General features: G+C 37.9%; 1 protein-coding gene across 5 annotated transcripts; it reads left to right on the forward strand.

Moving 5' to 3' along the window:
• The first annotated feature begins 91 nt into the window (after positions 1–91).
• On the forward strand, positions 92–8308 carry LOC140813499 (uncharacterized). Of its 5 annotated transcripts, none has more exons than XM_073171997.1 (7): positions 92–507; positions 1814–2134; positions 3374–3436; positions 3812–3964; positions 5884–6221; positions 6716–7220; positions 7535–8308. In XM_073171997.1, exons 1-7 carry the CDS (start codon positions 417–419, stop codon positions 8038–8040), a joined length of 1977 nt encoding a protein of 658 aa, XP_073028098.1. In that variant the 5' UTR covers positions 92–416; the 3' UTR covers positions 8041–8308. The 5 variants fall into 5 exon arrangements, with proteins under 5 accessions (XP_073028098.1, XP_073028099.1, XP_073028101.1 ...); XM_073171996.1 differs by having other exon boundaries at positions 93–507; positions 1814–2146; XM_073171999.1 differs by having other exon boundaries at positions 93–507; positions 1822–2146.
• Positions 8309–11649: the final 3341 nt, after the last annotated feature.

Raw genomic sequence — 11649 nt, forward strand, 5'->3', positions numbered from 1 at the left:
GCAATATATTCAGGTTCTGAGGATAACGTGTGACGCCACGCGCTCTAGAACATATCCCTCAATTTTATACTTTTCCCGAAAAGTATAAATACACTCACCTTCCAATCAACATTTCGTGCCCTAGTTTCTCTCTCCCCCTCGGCCGCAACATGAGCCTTCGCCTGAATTTACCTTTCCACTATTCAAATCTCCCTCTTTCCTCTGATTTTCCGTGGATAATCCGCCTCATATGTCATTTGACTGCGTTCTACAGCTTCAATTCAGCTCAGATTTTATAGATTAGTTCAAAATATTGTCGGATTTGCGAGGCGAGTATAGTTTCGAATGGAAATATTGTTGAATTTGTCAGGGGTTGTGGTTCCATGGTGTTCCTGGGGTTGAATTGAAGGTGAGGTGGCGGTTGCGTGGGTAGAATCATGGGATCGGACGAGGGTTTTGGAGGAGGTGTGGTGGTGACCGAAGTTGGGCGGCTATCTGGGGGTGCATGCAGCTCAGGGATTCAAAAAGGTGAGCTTCTCGAAGGTGTATGGACCTTTGTTCTAGGATTTGGTTTTGGTTGTGTTTGTATTGTGTTAACTTTTATGAGTTTCCATTTTTAAAACTTTTGATGGTGTAATTACCAACTCAATATTGTTTAAATAGACTAGATTGACGAAATCGAAAATAATTTATGCTGATGTATTTTGTGTAACTGAAAATATCAGTTAGTTTGTTTAATTTGTTTATGACTGCAATGGAGTATTGCTTCTTTATTCAGGTTTGTTTGCCCGTGTTAAATTCAGCATTAGTTATTCCTGTACAAAGACTCTAAATGGTGGAAATTTTACTGCTACTTTGCACAGCGAAATTGCTATGCAATGATGGTGCTTGTTTCCCTATTATTTACTTCAACAATTGTTATATGGATTTGTGGTTGTGACAATTGATATTATGAGTAGTGTTTCTTTTGTTTTTACTCACCATTTGTTATACTTGTTACCTAAAAAATGATTTTAGCATAAAATGTGCTTTATGACGTAGAGTATGCTCCTCCACTTATTCCGTTCATTGAAAGCATTCCCAAGTAATGGCAATGCATTTATACCATTTGGGGCATAGTTGTAACGGGCGCAAAGGGGTCCTGGAGCCTGAGGCGGCGCCTTATCGAAGCAAGCAGCATTATCAATTTTCGGAAAAATATATTTATCTACTATGCTATTATATGAGAAAAATGTTAATATTTAATTATTCAGGTTGTGCAGAGAATTTTTTTTGTAATAACACATTTAGCTACTTATTTCTTAGGGTTTGGGGTTTTTGGAACGTTGCTGTTCTGATTCTTATATCTTAGGGTTTGGGCTATGTTTGATAGTAAAGAATAGGCAGCCAATTATTATTAAAAAAACCAATAAAGTCAAATGCGACTTTGCTGAATTTTTTTTAAAAAAGAAAATCCTTCCCAGGCGAGCGATCACCTAGTCTCGCCTGAGTATACCGCACCCACACAGGCTCCTTGGTGACGCCTCACACCTTTTACAACTATGATATGGGGCTTACCCGTGTGTGAAGGCACTGCAGTAAGGTTGAAGTATTTAGTAATCTTACTGCCGCTGGGGATTTAAAGTGTTATACACTCGACTCTGAGTACCTTTATCTGTTATTTCGTGCTTTGTTTTATTGAATGCTTTATTTAGTTTATGGATGATTTGAGAGGTAAAACATATTATCTAGTTTCGCTTTAACATATTGTGCTGCATGGTATCTGATGTTGCTGATTGAAGGCCTTCAATTCATCTATAACTGACCCTGTTTCGAAATATGATTATCTTGGAAGATATTCAGGTTGATGACATGTCAGTGCCAGCTTCATGGGAAAAGATGCCCGTTTCTGAACTTTGTACGCAAGCTTCCCAACCCCCTAGTTTGCCCAACAAGAATATTGCTAATAATTGTGGCTTGGAGAATAGGAATTCTCCTTCCTTGGCACTGGATGTAGGGGATAAGCTTTTAATTGGGAGAACTGGTGAAATACCAAGAAGCAATAGTGTGTGCTCTAAAAGATTAGGGATGGTATCAATGGAAGTTTCTGATAGTAAATCTGGACTATTAGACGCAGAAGGAATGCCTCTTGAGTTTGTGTCGTATCCTGCAAGCGGTAATACTTCAGGTACCAGTCTAATAATTTTTGTTGACAGTGCTGTTAGTGAATCAATCTCCAAGATGAAAGTACCTTCGTTTTTAATGCCTTTTTTTTATTTGCCCCTAAATACATGTTTTGATGTTGAGAATTATAACGCATCCCCTTTTGTTTGTTCCTATCTGAGCAGAAAACCTTCAATTTGCTCCTTAGTTATGTTCTCCCCCTCATGAGCGTAGATGGTAGACACCTTAGTTCCATCATAATAATTTATTGACAGCATATCCATGTCTCATGAATTAGCACTTTTTTATGATACTGGCGTGTCATCACAATGTCATTGTGGTCGTCGTATTGTCTGAAAGATGGAAATTTAATGTTTAATATACCTGTATACTCAATCTCGTATTTTCTTTTTGGTGCTTTTGGGAATAATGATTGTGTTAAATTTTGTATACGCGTGTTGTACATATTATGGTACAAGAGCACTAAGCTACTAGAAAGGATTTCTAAGCTAGAATTTAAGCACAGGAGTTTGAGTAGAATCAGATATCCATCTCATCAACAATGTTTGTACCAACTGACGTCCGGTTTTGGATGAAACGAGTACCATTTGATTGATGTCTATGATCTTTAAAAAGGTTCCAGATTTTACTAGATGCACAGATGTGTACTTCATTTTATGTGGTGTCATTTTAGCCACCATTCACCACCTAATTATATAAATAATTTTATATGCAAAAAATATAAATAGTTATTTGTGGTATATGCTTAAGTGTGCGCGCCTCTTGGTGACTTGCCCTAGTGGCACCATCTCTCAAAATCTGTGGGTTTTTGTTCTCGTGCACGTTTTCTTCTCCATGTCAAAAGTTGACATTTTTAGCTTTTGTTGCAAAAAATTTTCTTATAAAATATCATTTATGTAGCTTAGTTATGTAACATGTTGGTGTTTTATCATTTCCATTGGGGATTTGGATTTGTCCGCCAACTTTTTTCTATTTGAATCAGTTATCTCCATACAATCATCACTGGCAAGCCTGGGTGGATGAAGTAATCGAACCATCAAATGTAATATGTAAACCTGTTCTGGCGTGAAATAGTGTTAACATAGTATCTATAATGCCTATTCTTGACTCTTGAGTGACAATGAAATAAAGTCTTATTCCTTGTGACTTGCTGGAGCATTTGTGTTGTTCAGAAGTCTGCAGCTTTCTCAAGACAATTCACTTATGGTATTCCAATTTACTCTTTATACAGAGAAAACCCAAATGGTTAAGCAAAGGAAAAGTTCACTTATCAAACCTGGGGATAACAGAAATGGTAATTTTTTTACCATAAAGTGTCATTTCTGTAGCCTAGTTATGTAACATTTTGGCGTTCTTTACTTCTTTTTAATAGTCTCATCCTTTTGAGTAGTTGGATTTTATCCTCCAACTTGTTTCTATTTGAATCAATTATCTTTAACCAATCATCATTGACAAGCCTGTGTGGATGAACTAATTGAACCATTAAATGGATATGTAATTACGCCTATTCTGGGTTGAACTAGCATTAATATAGCATATATAATGCCTATTCTCGAGCGCCAATGAAATAAAGTCTATTCCACATGACCTGCTGGAGCATTTGTGTTTGTGAAGTCTGCAACTTTCTCAACCCATTCACTTATGGTATTCCATTTTACTCTTTATGCAGAGAAAACCCAAGTGGCTAAGCAAAGGAAAAGTTCACTTATCAAACGTGGGGATAAAAGAAATGGTAAAATGTACAAGAATAGATGCGATTCAATATACTTGAAGAATGGCTTGGTTAGCTTCAATTCAGCTGCAGCAGGGAATAACTTTTTCGGTATGTATTGGGTTATTCCTAATCTTTCTGTCATTGATGGGCCAAATTTCTTTTCATGTTATGGGTTCAAATGACGTTTAGCTCGAGGAATAGATACTTGATATTTTTCAAATATGAATCGAAACATTATGATTATTGCATTGAAAATAACTTTTTTTTGGGACAAATTGGTTCCGTGGCTCACCATCACATATGTATTTAGTTATTAGGGGGAAATTCCACTTGAAAAGTAATGGCTGAGTCGCGCTCTTATTTTTACATGGTTAATTACGCTGGTGTAGTGGCAAGGTAGAAAGTCTTTATTTGTAATTTGAACCATGTTTTGTAATGGTTAAAAAGAGTATTAAAAGGTTTAACTATAAATATGTGAGTGAGTATTCAAGAGATTATAAATGAATTTACAAAACAATTTCTGAGACTGCCGCGTTTTTAATAATTACTATCAATACTGCATACACTTTGTGCCCATTAACTATGTTAGAGCGTTTAATGTTTTTACGTTTTAAATTTAATGCATCATATAAAAGTATTAAAATATATGAGGTATTTTATAAAATAAAAAAAACTTCAAGATATATACTAAAATATATAAATTTAATGTTCATAGTATCGGTAATAGTAATATAGAAAATAAAAACAATAAAAATATATATCAAAAGTTTAACGGATCAAGAGAATGTATACGAAATATAATTTTAGGATGTATAAGACACACAAAAAGAGACCATAGGTGGGTACTCTATGTTCCTCTTGCGTGATAATGTGGCATAGATGATTAATATTTTGTTGGCCAACAATGTGCAGATAACCTATTTTTGACGGGAATGTGTACTTAAAATTGTAGTGTTGGAAATTTGGGTACTGGTGTTTACAAAAACTAATAATATGTCGGGAGAGATATGTTGATAATTATTCACTCATTTTCTGGAAATTTGTTGGACTAACTCATATATCTGCAAAACATGTTTTATTTTTCACATTTTTTAGTTTTGGAGGAGTCTAAGGTTTATGAAGTTGTACTCAAATGGCTGTCATCTGGTGATCATGTGTCATAGGTGGGTACTCTAGGTTCCTCCCTCTTGTGTGATCATGTGGCACAGATAATTGGTGGCAAAGAATGTGCAGATAACCCTATTTTTCACGGGAATGTCTAATTAAAACTGTAGTGTTGGAAATTTGGGCACTGGTGTTTACAAAAAGTAATAATATGTTGGGAGAGATGTGGTGATAATTAGTAACGCATGTTTTGGAAATTTGTTGGACTAACTGATATATCTGCAGAACATGTTTTATTTTTCACATTTTTTAGTTTTGGAGGAGTCTAAGAAAATCGATGTTTATGAAGTTCTACTCCAATGGCTGTCATCTAGTGTATAACTAGGGGAATGGTAGAATTTAAAGAATCACTTTCTTAGTTCTGTTTGTTTATCGGTTGTGTTTTTTTCCCTTTTTTATAGGGATCTGTTGCTGTTTCTATGCCTTACTTTAGTAGTTCACTGGTGTAGCTGTTTTTAATTACCTTGTTTTTTGTTATTCTACATTTCTACTCAATGTCTTCCATTCTATAATAATATCTATCGTCAAAAGGAAATGGTTCAGAGGTTCAGTATTTTCTCGGCAAACGATGCATTTCTGATATGTTACTGGGAGATCATTTATGCATTATGTGCCGGTTTTAAGATCAAATGTTGTTAGATTGATAGCGTCGAGTCTATGAAAGATGGGAAGGATCTCCAGGAGTGATGACTATATTTCTCTTAGTTATTAATTATTATTTTTCCCATAATCTGCATTGTTTTATTCTCTATGCACAATGAAAACATAGCATTTTGATCAACGATAGAGTTCCTTCATTAATTTTCCAACATTTATATTTGATATTTTTTTAGATCAATTAGCTGATTATGAACAAGTTTCAGGAATCTATGGTTTAAAAGCTGATGTTTTTGACATCACTAAGTATCTCAATGAGATTCCTCTTGATGAGATTCTGAATGGAAAGTATCACTGTCCTATTATTGCCAATGGCAAGGAAAAGAAAGCAGTGAATTCAAACAGCAGTGTTTTGCAGTCGGTAAGAAAGGCCTACTCTGTTCTTCAGGCTAGGAAGGTTTTGCAGGCTGAAAAATGTGCTGAAATTGATCACAGTTGCAACCAAAAGGTTTCAACTAGCTTGGTCACTGCTAGTTCCTCGACAAGCCAAAGTGACAGTGACAAAGGAGAGAGTTGTGATGCAGATCCCCCATCCTTTGACAAGGTATGTTTGGATACTGAACTACGGAGTTTTGTCTGAACTCTATCAAGTTCCTAGGGATGGCGTGTGGTGATAAATTAATTAATATTTTCTGTACAGTTGAAATCATATTCTTGATGTGGCCCAGAAACTCCTTACTCGTTTTTAGGGTGTGATATAGAATCTCCCTGATTTTATCCTTGCTCCAGATGCTCACACACATGGAGTGCAACAATAAATTTTTGGAGCTAGTGTATTTATCGCTGTCAGTTTTGTTCTCAGCTATAAATTAGGAAAAAATTAATGTATGCATTCTTTTATCAATTCCTCGTTGTAGTATTCTGTCTTTGTTGACTACAAATATTAGATTTATGGACCGAAAACTCAACCAATATATGTGATTCTTAATGATGGCATAGCATACCTCATCATACTTAAGAATTATATCATACTTCTGAAGTGCATCTAATTGGTTTTGAAGTTTGATATAGTGAGTTGACTGAAGGTTATCTTTGAAGGTTCAAGAATCTGTTGCGAAGATGAATATATCTACCGTGATTTCTGATTCCCCTCTATGTCAGCCAAAAGAAATCGTGGAGCTACTCGCGCTTTCTCCACCGAAGGATTTGGAATCGTTTCTCTTTGATGTGGCCAAGCCTGCATCATCTTTTTTGAAACAAGGCAATGATCCTCGTTTGGGAAAATCAGTTTCTCACAGAGCTGGCTTACCACCTTTTCCTTGGTCCAATTCATTTTCTGGACATAATAAGTCGGGTGCTGATGCCAGTAAGTTATCTGCAAGTCGGACAATATGTCAAGGTAGATGGGTAAAACTTAGAAATTCTACTGCCCTTCAGAGAGGTTCTACTGATTTACAGATGGATCTAGAATCACTAACATTTGATCACAGTTTAATGCCTTTAGTTAACCTCAATTCTGAGGGTCCAGAACGTCAAATTGCTCCAACTGAAAAGCTTCTTCCCCCTTCGGCAGCATGCTCAACTTCTAAGATACCTGCAGCAGGTAAATCTCATCTAAGCCTTTGTTTCAATTTGTAATTATTGTACTTCATATCAGATAATTTGTCTTATCTATTTCATCCCTATACTCTAATTATTTTATCATGAAAATACTGATTTGGATTAATTTAACCCACAACAGAAAGACTAGTCAGATGAAATATGCACTAATGAGAACAAGTCATTTATTGTAGTATTGTCACGAAAGCTTTTTGTGGCACGTCTGTTTAAACAAGCATGAGATTAAACTGCTGGATCCTTGGCATTAATTACTTTATGTGTATACGTTGTCTTATGTTGGCTGGTTGGTGATGCCAGATGAGCACTCCCCCATCTATGCTGCCGCTCAAGCCCTTTGTGAATTGGCTACTAATTCCTCAAACAAAAATCCCCATTCAACCGTTAAGTTGCTCGGAAAACCTTCCCAGATTGCCATGAAAGCTTGTAAATCTAAAGCCATGGAGAGATCTGATAAATTTTCCCATCCGCCAAAATCAATAAGTGGAACCACGAATCTGATAAAACTTGGTGATGAAGGGTTTCCTTCAAAGAAGCTCAAGCTCACAACAGATGTAAGAAACACCTACAACAGTCGTACTGAGTCCCTAAAAAAACAAGCATTAAACTGGTCTATTCCAGAACATGTTAGATCACCTCCCATAAAACAATTCAGGGAGTCGAAACCAGAAATAGATCGTTACAACATCAACCTTGTAAAGAAACCATATATGATGAAACCGCCACGTGCTGCTGAGAGGCCGGGTATGAGTCAACAAAAGCTCAGGAAAGTCGTTCCAATGAAGTGGAATCGAACCGAAGGTTAGCTAAATTCCTGTAATGTAAATTCACTTATATCTTGTTTTGTTTGTCATTTGCTCCCAATCATCAATTCGTTGTATATATATTGCGTCAAATTTAGGTAGAACGCTGGTAATGTCATTCGATGATGTGTACCAATATTCGAATTAGGGAAGTCAGAATGTTAGACATGAAACAGACAGAAAGAGTACATTTTCCTTTTCTTTTTTTTTTTTCCGCCTGGCCTTGTGTATATAATTGTTTAGGCAGTTGGATGTGCCGTTTTTCTTTCCATCTGTGTTCTTCATAATATATTGCACTTTGGCTCTCACATGGTTGCTAAGTTTCATACATAAGTTGAGCATGAATCGAACCCGCCGGCAACCTTTTCGAGTTTCGAGTCTAAGTTGTTCTCAATCTCGAGACTAGAACAGGCATGAAATAGTGTTATTTATTTTTATATATAGAACTTGCAATTTAGGTCCATGAGCTCGGACCCAACTTCTTCTATTAAATTCCATTTTACTTGGCAAAATTTTAATTGAAAGTGATGTAACCGGGTGATCATGCTTCTCCCTTTTTGCTTCTTTCTCCTGGCTGCCTGTGCTCTAATCTCTCGGGATCACAGATGAACTCGGCTCCCACTGGACACGGAGCAAGGCTGCTCTGATCTCCTGATTGCCCGGGTTCTAATTAAACTGGCGATGACCCGGGATAATATGGGATATTTTCCGGGGTATCAGAAAGTAACAGAATACATAAATAAATATCATTACATAAATAAATGCCACCCAAATTCCCAATGTAATGTTTTAAAAAAAAGGCCCAACTTCCCATTTAATTCTTGAACTACCCTGAAAATTCTAGATTAAGCAGATCGATGGGAGACCGGCGTGGCCCCGGCATTTGACACCGCGATTCCTCACCCTTCAACTTCTTTCTGCTTGTCTGCTTCTCACAAGTATGTATCGTTATATCCCATCAAACACTTGATTTCCGAGCCGGCTGAGTCTATTGCTTTCCCAACGTGTGAATACAAATAAATTCATTCAAAGTACCATTTTATGGGAGCATGTATTACACTCTATGGGGGTGATATTCACCTTTCGTCCTTAATTTCATTGGATTATACGGGTCTCTCGTGTTTTTATTTATACAAGTTTTGTCTTGTAAGGGGTAAAAGGCTCAGAAATAGTCCTAGAGTTGCATGGACAAAACCATCTTTGTATTGGGTCCATGACTTGTACTACATATATTTTGGAGTTCAAATTCTAGCAAATTAAAATATGACTTGTTCATTTTCTACAATATTTCTTCCAAAAGACAGAAACCGCAAGAACGTAAATCCGAAGTCCATATTTTATGATATCCGGATGAATTGGGTGAGCTGGGTTGGGGCGATTCACCGTATGAATTATGAGAGTTTTGTTTAAGGAGAATGAGCAAGGAGATATATCTGTGACGAAGTCATATCTGTGAGCTATGGTTTCCAACATGACCTGCAGACAAGGAAATGAACTCGTGAATGAGCACCGGAGGGGTGTCCGGTGCAGCCACTCTGATGCTTAAGTCAGCAGATTGAAGGTGAAGGATAATGACAATATATATGATTGCCAAGAGTTCAGAAACAAGAATGTCTCAATCTCCTTAAATGAAATACATACCTGCTACTTATAGGAAAGAAGGTGATGAGTACCTTGTTTTCAGTGTCTATTGGCCACTTATAATCTTAGTTGTTGATTTCCTATCACGTCGTCCTACTTTTCCATCGTGTCACATTAGTAAGAATCTGTCAGGAACGCTTATTGAGGTAAAATTTTACCTAATCTCGCACTCGATTGTGGCACTATTATCGAGGCAATCCGGGTAGTGAGTCATGGACCAAGAAATTGAATGAGAGCCTGAGTTCATGATTACCCATGGAGAAAACTTCTTAGGCATACCCCTGCCCGGCTTCTGATGAACTTTTTCTGCAGACTTACCCTGATCTGGGTATCTATTGAATATCCCGGGTCATCCATGACCCAGGCTCTTATGAGGGTTTCACCACCCATTCCTTAAATAGTCGGACTAGAGTCTCTCACTCGCTATCCCGTTCAGTCATGATTTGACTTCCGTAGAAAGATAATTACTTTGTTTATAAAAGCACCAAGGCTTCATATCTTCCGGTCTTTGAGATAAGATGTCGGAGCCTCATATCTCCCAGGCTTAAAATATTTTTGTCGTTTAGTATTTTCGGGTAGTAGGGCTGATGTCATGATGATGTTGACCCTAGAATTTTAACGGTCGAAAACGCTTCGTATTCCGAGAATCCGATCAGTCTGACACGCTTCGATTCTCGCGCCCGTCTTTTCATCTTCTTGCGCAATTTCCAAGATGCATCCTAATCCTCCGATTCAATTTTGGATCAACGGTGGAGATCATACCCCCCATTCGCCTATATAAAACAATAAACTCTCTTCATTTGTCACTTTCGCCACTTTCAAATTCAAAATTTTCTCTCAAATTTCACACTTCCTTCGATGCACAACGCTCCTTCCCTCCCGCGAACTTCCGTTCAAGAATTCTTCAAAAATCCTTCGTTCCATCATCCTCGTAAGTATTTATTCACATCTTTTTCTTTTATTTTTCTTCTAAAACATGTCGAACTCCACTTCTAGAGCGAATGCGCGAGGCTTGCCTAGCTACGAGTCCACCGCGACGCTTCTCGATTCCCCCTTCTCCTCCCCCAAAACACATCTTTACTCAATCCTCTTCGAAATCCCCATCCAGAAAATCCAAACCCTCCTCTTCCGGTCCTTCCCAAGCTCTGAAAAAGGGCAAGGGTAAGGGCAAAGCTCGGGCCTCTTCTCCTCCTGAATCTGAGGCCATGGGAGCTCCCTGATTCACCTCAATGAGCAGCACTTTGAGCTCGGGGCGGATGAAGAGCTTAGGACACTTGGCTCCATCCTTTCTTCCTTTACCATTTTGATTACCGGTCCCTCTGACAGAGCCAATAACCCTCCTCCTGGCTTTACCACTTTCTTCCGGGACCAAGTTATAAATGGTCTTCGATTTCCCATCCCTTCCTTTTATATCGAGGTCGCCAAGTACACCCCAACTTTTTTCGGATTTTGGCCTCGGTCTTCATCTTTTTTTGCATGCACAACCTTCTCATTAATCCCCTCGTTCTCCACTATTTTTTTGTTTGCCGGCTGGGAGATAATGCCTTCTCCCTGTCTGCCCGGCTTAAATCCCGATTCCTTGATGATATCCATTCTTCCCAGAAGGGATGGAAAAGACTGCTACTTTTATATACAATTCTCGGCTTCCCTTCCTTGTTTGACGGTGTTTCTCCCTTCTCTTCCTACACAACCTTCCCTCCCTAAATCATACAAATTTGAGGAACCCTTCGCCCGAAGCCACGAGTTGGTAGAGGGTCAGAAATTTCTTCTTCCATCCTCATTTATGAGGAAAATTTAATAACTTACGGGTTGAGTGTTCGGGCAAAGGACCCAATCGACCGGGTAATAGATGAAGCTGCTGGCTCGGGCGCTCAACTCAATAACTTTCTCTTTCTGAACTTCCTTTTTATTTTTTCTTGTCTTATTATTTTGTAATCATTCTGACCACGTTTTCTCTTCTTGTGCAGATAA

Source organism: Primulina eburnea, chromosome 15 (genome assembly GCF_022965805.1).
Source record: "Primulina eburnea isolate SZY01 chromosome 15, ASM2296580v1, whole genome shotgun sequence".
In the NCBI taxonomy this organism is placed as follows: Eukaryota; Viridiplantae; Streptophyta; class Magnoliopsida; order Lamiales; family Gesneriaceae; genus Primulina; species Primulina eburnea.

What these genes read in the sequence shown, in the direction of transcription:
- LOC140813499 (XM_073171996.1), top strand. Translation starts at nt 417, where the DNA reads ATGGGATCGGACGAGGGTTTTGGAGGAGGTGTGGTGGTGACCGAAGTT. An exon ending in ACCTGGGGATAACAGAAATG is followed by an intron (nt 3,437 to 3,811) that starts GTAATTTTTTTA and finishes CTCTTTATGCAG; the next exon opens with AGAAAACCCAAGTGGCTAAG. An exon ending in TTCTAAGATACCTGCAGCAG is followed by an intron (nt 7,221 to 7,534) that starts GTAAATCTCATC and finishes TGGTGATGCCAG; the next exon opens with ATGAGCACTCCCCCATCTAT.